This window comes from Lepisma saccharinum, chromosome 30 (assembly GCF_977018435.1).
Source record: "Lepisma saccharinum chromosome 30, izLepSacc3.1, whole genome shotgun sequence".
Lineage (NCBI taxonomy): Eukaryota > Metazoa > Arthropoda > Insecta > Zygentoma > Lepismatidae > Lepisma > Lepisma saccharinum.
Window position 1 is genome coordinate 8,429,639 of NC_139258.1, and position 11,104 is coordinate 8,440,742.

Consider the following 11,104-nt stretch of genomic DNA (forward strand, 5'->3'; position numbering starts at 1 on the left):
TATACCTGACAGAGCTGTGCGGTGATGTTGTTATTGGGAACAGGATTCAAATCATGGATAGGTGATTGTCATGAGGATAGATACTCAATATCTCTGCTGTTATTGGACACAAACACAGAGAATGAAATAATATTTAATAACATAAATCTATACTCAATATCCCTATACCTAACAGAGCTGTGTAGTGATGCTGTTATTGGGAACAGGATTCAAATCATGGATAGGTGATTGCTATGAGGATAGATATTAGATATAGACATATAAATAATATTTATCTATAAATCTATACTCAATATCCCTATATTTAATAGAGCTGTATAGTGATGCTGTTATTGGGAACAGGATTCAAATCATGGATAGGTGATTGCCCTATACCTAACAAAGCTGTGCGGTGATATAATTATTGGGAACAGGATTCAATTCTTACACAGATACAGAGCGGAATTATTATGGATACGTGATTGTCATGAAGATAGATATTAGACACAAACACAAACAGATACAGAGCCTTGCTGAGCTTGGAATTATTATAGATAGGTAATTGTCATAAAGAACACAGAGAATGAAATAATATCTAGTAAATAATTTTTTGTAAATCTATACTCAATATCCTTTTGACAGAGCTGTGCGGTCATAATGTTATTGGGAACAGAATTCAAATCATGGATAGGTGATTGCCATGAAGAGGTAAATAATATTTATCCATAAATCTATACTCAATATCTCTATACCTGACAGAGCTGTGCGGTGAAGCTGTTATTGAGAGGATTCAAATCCTACACAGATACAAATCCTTGCTGAGCTTAGAATTATTATAGATAGGCGTGTTATTGAGAACGGTATTCAAATCATACACAGATACAAATCCTTGCTGTGCTTAGAATTATTATGGATAAGTGATTGTCATGAAGATAGATATTAGATACAAATTTTATAAATCTATACTCAATATCCCTATACCTGACAGAGGTGTGTGGTGATGCTGTTATTGGGAAGAAGCTTTAATACTGAGCTTGGAATTATTATAGATAGGTGATTGCCATGAAGATAGATATTAGACACAAACACAGAGAATGAAATCATAAATCTATACTTAATATCCCTATACCTGAAAGAGCTGTGTGGTGATGCTGTTATTGGGAAGAAGTTTTAATACTGAGCTTAGAATTATTATAGATAGGTGATTGCCATGAAGATAGATATTAGACACAAACACAGAGAATGAAATCATAAATCTATACTTAATATCCCTATACCTGACAGAGCTGTGTGGTGATGCTGTTATTGGGAACAAGCTTCAATGCTGAGCTTGGAATTATTATGGATAAGTGATTGCCATGAAGATAGATATTAGACACAAATTCTATAAATCTATACTCAATATCCCTATACCTGACAGAGCTGTGCGGTGATGCTGTTATTGGGAAAAAGCTTTAATACTGAGCTTGGAATTATTATAGATAGGCATGAAGATAGATATTAGATACAGACACAGAAAATAAAATAATATTTAGTATTAATTCTATACTTAATATCCCTATCTCTAACAATTACAAATCCCACACAGATACAGAGACTTGCTGAGCTTGGAATTATTATGGACAGGTGATTACTATGGAAATAACATCTAATAGAGCCTTGCTGATATTTCTACAGCATGGAACTGTTATGAATCCCTAACAGAGCTGTGTTGTGTAGGTACAAATCTCACACATAGATATAGAGCCTTGTTGATATTTTTATTGTCATAATCCATATCTCTAACAGAGCTGTGTTGTGTAGGCTGCCTTGAAAATATTATTTGCCCTTGCTGATATGTTATGGATAAGATGTGAATAATACATACCCTAATAGGTACAGCTTTGCTGGAACGTATGTTGAAACATTTATAAAGGAACAATGGTGGAAAATATCAGAATCCAGATTATAACAGCTTCACCGCACAGCTCTGTCAGGTATAGAGATATTGAGTATAGATTTATGGATAAATATTATTTACCTCTTCATGGCAATCACCTATCCATGATTTGAATTCTGTTCCCAATAACATTATGACCGCACAGCTCTGTCAAAAGGATATTGAGTATAGATTTACAAAAAATGATTTACTAGATATTATTTCATTCTCTGTGTTCTTTATGACAATTACCTATCTATAATAATTCCAAGCTCAGCAAGGCTCTGTATCTGTTTGTGTTTGTGTCTAATATCTATCTTCATAACAATCACGTATCCATAATAATTCCGCTCTGTATCTGTGTAAGAATTGAATCCTGTTCCCAATAATTATATCACCGCACAGCTTTGTTAGGTATAGGGCAATCACCTATCAATGATTTGAATCCTGTTCCCAATAACAGCATCACTACACAGCTCTATTAAATATAGGGATATTGAGTATAGATTTATAGATAAATATTATTTCTATGTCTATATCTAATATCTATCCTTATAGCAATCACCTATCCATGATTTGAATCCTGTTCCCAATAACAGCATCACTACACAGCTCTGTTAGGTATAGGGATATTGAGTATAGATTTATGTTATTAAATATTATTTCATTCTCTGTGTTTGTGTCCAATAACAGCAGAAATATTGAGTATCTATCCTCATGACAATCACCTATCCATGATTTGAATCCTGTTCCCAATAACAACATCACCGCACAGCTCTGTCAGGTATAGGGATATTGAGTATAGATTTATGGAAAATATTATTTCTGTATCTGTATCTAATATCTATCTTCATGAAAATCACCTATCCATGATTTGAATCCTGTTCCCAATAACAACATCACCGCACAGCTCTGTCAGGTATAAGGATATTGAGTATAGATTTATGGAAAATATTATTTCTGTGTCTATGTCTAATATCTATCCTCATGACAATCACCTATCCATGATTTGAAGCTTGTTCCCAATAATAGCATCACTGCATAGTTTTGTCAGGTATAGGGATATTATAAATTTATTGATAAATATTATTTCTGTGTCTCTATCTAATATCTATCCTCATGGCAATCACCTATCTATGATTTGAATCCTGTTCCCAATAACAGCATCACAGCACAGTTCTGTTAAATATAAAGATATTATAAATTTATTGATACTGTGTTTGTGTCTAATAGAATATTGAATATCTATCTCCATAGCAATCACTTATCTATAATAATTCCAAAGCTCTATATCTGTGTGAGATTTGAAGCTTGTTCCCAATAACAGCATCACTGCATGGTATAGGATATTGAGTATAAATTTATGGAAACTACAGCTCTGTTAAAAATTATTATCTAGATATCATTTCCGTGTCTGTATCTGTGTAATTGAATCTTGTACCTAAGTTCCAATTCCCAATAATAACATTATTGCACAGCTCTGTCATGTAAAGGGATATTGAGTATCTATCTTCATGGCAATCACCTATCCATAATAATTCCAAGGCTCTGTATCTGTGTAGGATTTGAATCCTGTTCCCAATAACAACATCACCGCACAGCTCTGTTAATGAATATTTTTGTATCTGTATAATTGAATCTTGTACCTAATAACAAAAATATTGAGTATCTTCATGGTAATCACCTATCCATAATAGTTCCAAAATTTGAATCCTGTTCCCAATAATTATATCACTGGTATCTTCACTCTAAGCTCAGCAAGAATCTGTATTTGTGCGGGGATTTGAAGCTTGTTCCCAATAAATATATCACCGCACAGTTTTGTTCATTGCATACTTCTAAGTTTAGCAAGAATCTGTATATTTGAATCCTCTTCCAATAACAGCATCACTGCACAGCTCTGTCAGGTATAGGGATATTGAGTATAGATTTATGGAAACCACAGCTCTGTTAAAATTGTTCCCAATAACAGCATCACTGCACAGCTCTGTCAGGTATAGGGTTATTATTTCATGACAATCACCTATCCATGATTTGAATCCTGTTCCCAATAACAGCATCACTACACAGCTCTATTAAATATAGGGATATTGAGTATAGATTTATAGATAAATATTATTTCTATGTCTATATCTAATATCTATCCTCATAGCAATCACCTATCCATGATTTGAATCCTGTTCCCAATAACAGCATCACTACACAGCTCTGTTAGGTATAGGGATATTGAGTATAGATTTATGTTATTAAATATTATTTCATTCTCTGTGTTTGTGTCCAATAACAGCAGAGATATTGAGTATCTATCCTCATGACAATCACCTATCCATGATTTGAATCCTGTTCCCAATAACAACATCACCGCACAGCTCTGTCAGGTATAGGGATATTGAGTATAGATTTATGGAAAATATTATTTCTGTATCTGTATCTAATATCTATCTTCATGACAATCACCTATCCATGATTTGAATCCTGTTCCCAATAACAACATCACCGCACAGCTCTGTCAGGTATAAGGATATTGAGTATAGATTTATGGAAAATATTATTTCTGTGTCTATGTCTAATATCTATCCTCATGACAATCACCTATCCATGATTTGAAGCTTGTTCCCAATAATAGCATCACTGCATAGTTTTGTCAGGTATAGGGATATTATAAATTTATTGATAAATATTATTTCTGTGTCTCTATCTAATATCTATCCTCATGGCAATCACCTATCTATGATTTGAATCCTGTTCCCAATAACAGCATCACAGCACAGTTCTGTTAAATATAAAGATATTATAAATTTATTGATACTGTGTTTGTGTCTAATAGAATATTGAATATCTATCTTCATAGCAATCACTTATCTATAATAATTCCAAAGCTCTATATCTGTGTGAGATTTGAAGCTTGTTCCCAATAACAGCATCACTGCATGGTATAGGATATTGAGTATAAATTTATGGAAACTACAGCTCTGTTAAAAATTATTATCTAGATATTATTTCCGTGTCTGTATCTGTGTAATTGAATCTTGTACCTAAGTTCCAATTCCCAATAATAACATTATTGCACAGCTCTGTCATGTAAAGGGATATTGAGTATCTATCTTCATGGCAATCACCTATCCATAATAATTCCAAGGTTCTGTATCTGTGTAGGATTTGAATCCTGTTCCCAATAACAACATCACCGCACAGCTCTGTTAATGAATACTTTTGTATCTGTATAATTGAATCTTGTACCTAATAACAAAAATATTGAGTATCTTCATGGTAATCACCTATCCATAATAGTTCCAAAATTTGAATCCTGTTCCCAATAATTATATCACTGGTATCTTCACTCTAAGCTCAGCAAGAATCTGTATTTGTGCGGGGATTTGAAGCTTGTTCCCAATAATTATATCACCGCACAGTTTTGTTCATGGCATAGTTCTAAGTTTAGCAAGAATCTGTATATTTGAATCCTCTTCCAATAACAGCATCACTGCACAGCTCTGTCAGGTATAGGGATATTGAGTATAGATTTATGGAAACCACAGCTCTGTTAAAATTGTTCCCAATAACAGCATCACTGCACAGCTCTGTCAGGTATAGGGTTATTATTTCATGGCAATCACCTATCCATAATAGTTCTAAGCCCAGCAAAAATCTGTTTCTGTGTGGGATTTGAATCTTGTTCCCAATAACAGCATCACCGCACAGCTGTCAGGTATAGGGATATTGAGTATAGATTTATAGAAACCACAGTTCTGTATGCATTATTATTTATCTAGATATTATATCTGTGTCTGTGTAATTGAATTTTGTACCTAATAACAGCAGAAATATTGAGTATCTTCCATGACAATCACCTATTAAGCTCAGCAAGAATCTGTATCTGTGTAGGATTTGAATCCTGTTCCCAATAACAGCATTATTGCACAGGGATATTGAGTATCTAGATATAATTTCATGGCAAAAATTAATTCTTCACTCCTATCCATAAATCTGTGTAGGATTTGAATCCTGTTCCCAATAACAACATCACTGCACAGCTCTGTTAGGTTTAGGGACTAGATATTCATCATCACAACATGCAGCAGAGCTGTTCATAATTGATAAGATATAATTGTACTCAGAACAAACCTCTATAAGATATGACAACCTGCAACAATTTGGATGTATGAGATGTTTTATTGATTTTATGTTTCTGTATTTTTCAAGCTCTGCTGTTACAAACACTTCAGTCTTGTCCCTGTATATGTACTCAGCAACATATGGGCCATCACTGTAATAATATCTGCCACATGTTCTGTGATTATATGCTCTAACAACTTCATAATCTAAACAAAAAAATAAACCTGAAAACATATCTGTAATCTTATAATAATTATTCTTATCGGTGATACGAACATTGTCAATTCTAACAAGTTTAATTTTCAATAGGCTCTTCACATCAGTGTAACAAATTTTTGCAGATTCAATATTGGGCACAGTGGGCTGCCCGCACCTGCTCACATCTGTAATTGTTTTGTTGTCATCCTGAAAATACATGCACATCATCAGGTATTCATATTGAATATTTGAGCACAGCCTGGGTAATAGGGGAACAATATTATATTTTTCATCATCATCTGTTATCAAAATTGTAAAATGTATTATATGCTCCATTATATTTGCATAATTTGTAGATAAACATCTTATGGCCTGTTTCTGGTGCACAGGGTCAAGTTCCTGATCTAGGAAATTGCAAAATTTGGCCTTGCAATCTAAGTTATACAGGGCAATCACACAAATATTTCCAATCAATTTTGTTTGGCAATGTTGATGACTGTGCAGAAGAAGTATCTATATGTTTATATGTGAAGTATTGCATGCTATATTCTCTATGGCATTTTGGGCATATTTTTGTGAGAATTCTGCTTTTATCTGGATTACAATTCTTTTGGTGCTTAACCCAATTGGGGCTGGATATATTCTTATTGCATTGATTACAATATTTTTGATTAGGCATTTTTGTTGTTGTTTATTATATAAGATTTCCTGGGGTTCAAATCAAAATTCTATGCTTAATAAAAAATATCAGTTGGGTTCAGCAGTGTGATTTGTATATTTTGTGTGTGTGTATGTGTGTTAATATTTTTGGCTTTGGTATTTATATAAAATTTCTTGGGGTCCAAATCAAAACTTTATACTTAATAAACCTATGACAGGTTGTCAAAAATTCTATATATTAAATCAAATAGATTTGTAATTCAATTTATACAAATCTGCAATATTTTTGTGTTTAAAAAATATGAGCAGCACTGCAACAACACATCTGTACTCTTCAACAACTTTTTCAATACTGGCTGATATGCAATGCAAAATCTCTTTATATACCCTAAGCACGGACCGCATTGAAAACATCTGAAACAATAAGCCAATCAGAATTTAACACGTCATCACATTATGTCATAAGCAACCAATCAGAAAACAACACGTGTCTAATGCATAATATTGGGTAATAATTTGTTGCAAAACATAACGCAACAGAAATAAAGCAGAAATAGGCCACAAGTGGACCGGAAGTAAATATATGTGTGTGTGTGTGGGTGGGTGTGGGTGTGTGTGGGTGTGGGTGTGTGTGTATGTGGGTGTATGTGGGTGGGTGTGGGTGGGTGTGGGTGTGTATGTAGGTGGGTGTGGTCAAGGTCAAGGTCAAGGTCACGGTCAAGGTCAAGGTCAAGGTCATGGTCAAGGTCAAGGTCATGGTCAAGGTCAAGGTCAAGGTCATGGTCAAGGTCACGGTCAAGGTCATGGTCAAGGTCAATGTGTGTGTGGGTGTGTGTGTGTGTGTGTGTGTGTGTTTATACGTTTGCGTAGTTTTAGGTGTGGGCAAAAAAATATCAAGAGGGGCATATTTTTGACAGGTTTATGGACAACAATCTCACAGAAGTGCCTTTTATAAGTGTAGGCAAATCAATCTGAGGGGGGTCATACTTTCTCAGGAAATTCCCGAGGGCATTTTCACAAAAATCTTGGATTAGACGGGGTTCCACACTTGAGCAAAAAGCTCATATGGGCATGTTGAGCAAGTTTTAAGTGTAGGCAAATCTGCCAGAGGGGAGTTCATACTTTCTTGTGCTGGTTATATTGTATTTTACACTACTAAAATATATTACTTTATTTTCAGGATAGTAATTAACGAGTGATGATGATAACAAAAGTCCTGGTATACCAAATGTCGATCATAACAATATTAGCTGAAGTTGATCACTATATAAATCTAGACAATCAAAGAACTTTGCAGACCCTAATGATAAACGTCTTGAATAAATTCTTTGTGGAAGAGAAGTGCATCGTGATAATACAAGAGGAGGGTTCATATTTAGAACATTGTGTCAGAAATTTGGCTGATTGCTTTACCCCGACAATTCACAGCATCTACACGTCATTTGAAGATGAAGGCGCTGAAGAGTTCCTGCTACAGACAATGAATCTAGGATGTAAAGCCTTCTTTATTTTCTCAGAGCTTTTCTTAAATATTACTCGTACCATTAACAAGGTGATGGTAGAATCTGAACAAACAAGAGAACATAGATATCTTATTGTAATGAATTCAAGTTCTCATTTGGGGAGAGTTTGCATTGATCGTTCGTTTCTTAGAAGATCCCCAAACACACTCGTCGTGAAACCTTTGGCAAACAAGACTCTACATTCGGACAAAGGATTGGTTTATGAAATTCTGTCTCATCGTATAGGAGACAATTTAGAACCCGCGGAAATTAGAACAATTGCGTATTGGAACGGAACCACTCTCCTTGGTGATTCTAACTTCTTTGCAGACAAATTGAAGAATCTGAATGGCGTTGCTTTGAAGATGAGTGTACTTCACCGCGATCCATACGTAATCTTCCAAAATGACACCCTTGATGGGACTGACTTCAGAATAGCAACTGCGTTTTCAAACATGCATAACTTCAGTTGGGATTTCGACATTTCTGAAGGTGAGTTTGGATATCGGTTGGAAAATGGCACCTTCGTTGGATTCATAGGATCTGTTTTGTACGGACGGTACAGTGCTGGCATTCCTGGTATGTTTTCAACACATATCCTACATCCTCTGTTCGAATTGACAATACCATTTGTTCCATCATCTTTCACGTTGCTCACTCCAAAGCCTAAATACAACATCAGCTTGTGGTCCATACTCCAATCTTACGATCTTGTCACCTGGAGTCTTATCATAGCATTTGTCATAGTCAGTTCTCTCTGTCTGCACTGCTTTGCTATACTGTACCACAAGGCATTTCCTGAAGCAGTAATAAGTCCCTACACAGCTAAAACGTATGCATTTCTGCACTGTGTAAGTCTGATAGTGGGTATTGGTGTAGAAGAATCTCCTGTCACACCCATAAGACATCTGCTACTGTCCACTTCGCTTGTTTCTATGCTATTGATTACTGGATTTAACTGCAAGATTGTATCTCATCTGACAATTCCTGTTTCGGATAAACCAATAGATACCATCGAAGAGTTTGTAAATTCCGGACTCAAATGGGGAACCGTAGAGCCAGGTTACATGGAACTTTTGACAGTCATGGAAGATGAAAATGTTCGAAAGATGGTATCAAGGATCTTGGACGAGACTGACGGTCAGGTGCTGAACGATCTCGTTAAAACAGTCGGAATTGGGATATTGGTGGATAAGACTGTTTCAGGACAACTGTGTAATGCCGATTACCTGGATGAGAAAGCGCTTCTTCAGTTGCATCTTATGCAAGAAGAAATATCGTTTTATGTCAGTCTAATGACCGAGAGAAGATTTCCATTAATTGCAAAATTAAATGATTTTTTGAGAAGACTTCAAAGTGGTGGTGTAATTTTTCAATGGGACAGAGAGATATTTAGGCAAAACAGACCCAAGAAATTTGATATACTGCGTGATACTGAAGTGAGTTCTCAACCAAAGCCCTTAGTAATTGAAAATATACGAGTGTCATTTGCTCTAATGGGTATTGGATTAGTGTTGTCATTATTTACACTAACAATTGAAGTGTTTATAAAGAGAGTTGAAAACAAATAGTGTGCACACTGTTTGAAACTCTCTAATGCTATAGGTGGGTTACATGGGACGTCAGGATGTGCACAGCCGCCATGCTTGCGGCCAATTTTACGTGTCGTTTTATACATAACATGTCGTTACATATGCACCAACTGCACGTTTGTTATAAATCACGAATGTCCACGTTAGTATCTCCCGCCAACCGCTTAGAAGAACTGGCTTCAATCATGGCTGCTAGATGCCACAATGCAATAGTTTGTGACGTACTTGAAACACACGTATGGAGTACTATTTTCATCAAGCCAATGAAATATTTATCTTAATTCTGAAGGTGCAATGATTGGTATACGTTGTGTTTCTAGCATGCAATTGTAAGCTATATCTTGTCAGCATTGGTTGTTCTTGCATAAATAAAACCCAATAAAAAATATTAGAATATATAACCTTGTAAACTAGCCACGCAGAGTGAAAAAGAAAATTATTACTTCAAGACACAGGTTTTTGAACCATACAAACATCATGTATAAATACTCAATCTCTTCTAAAAAAAATACATATATTTAGTAAAAATTATACTTTCGTTATAATTTCCAGAATTTAACTTTGCATCTAGTTTTAGCATTGAACAAGGTTGCACTCTTGTTCCCAATTCTCCGGAATCTGTGATGCTGTCACTTCTAAAAATTGATTCAAATGACACATGACGTCACACCCTAGGACAGATATTTCCTGTACATCTGCTTCGAGGCCATTTTTGTACAAAACCTGCAGAAAAAAATAATAACAGTAAAGTTGGTTACGACGTACAGTCACGGACACTGCTGGGTTGTAATGATCCCATTGAAAGTCAATGGATTCATTACAACCCAGAACTGTCCGTGACTGTACATAAGTTCATGATATTTGCATAAAATAATATGGAGCAAAGACTAAAACTCAGAAGGAAATGAACAAGGATCGAAAATCATTTTTCATCGCCTACGATGTACAAAAATAATAACAGTATTTTGTTTCTATAGTGGATAAGGATATAAGGGTGCGGTGGTCTAGTCGGTAAGGTGTCCGGCTGCCTCGCGGAAGAGACGGGTTCGATTCTCGGGGTGGATGATCTAAGGTCGGAGTTTTTCCGGCTCTTGGGTTGACCCAGCCTCAAATCAATGAGGGAGGGAGGTAAAGGTGGC

At 35.3% G+C, this 11,104-nt stretch overlaps 1 protein-coding gene across 1 annotated transcript; it reads left to right on the top strand.

The window, feature by feature from the left end:
• Window positions 1–8,099: 8,099 nt before the first annotated feature.
• Window positions 8,100–9,944, top strand: LOC145981724 (glutamate receptor ionotropic, delta-2-like). Its single transcript, XM_083115133.1, has one exon. The coding sequence runs from the start codon at window positions 8,100–8,102 to the stop codon at window positions 9,942–9,944; it is 1,845 nt and encodes a 614-aa protein (XP_082971259.1).
• Window positions 9,945–11,104: the final 1,160 nt, after the last annotated feature.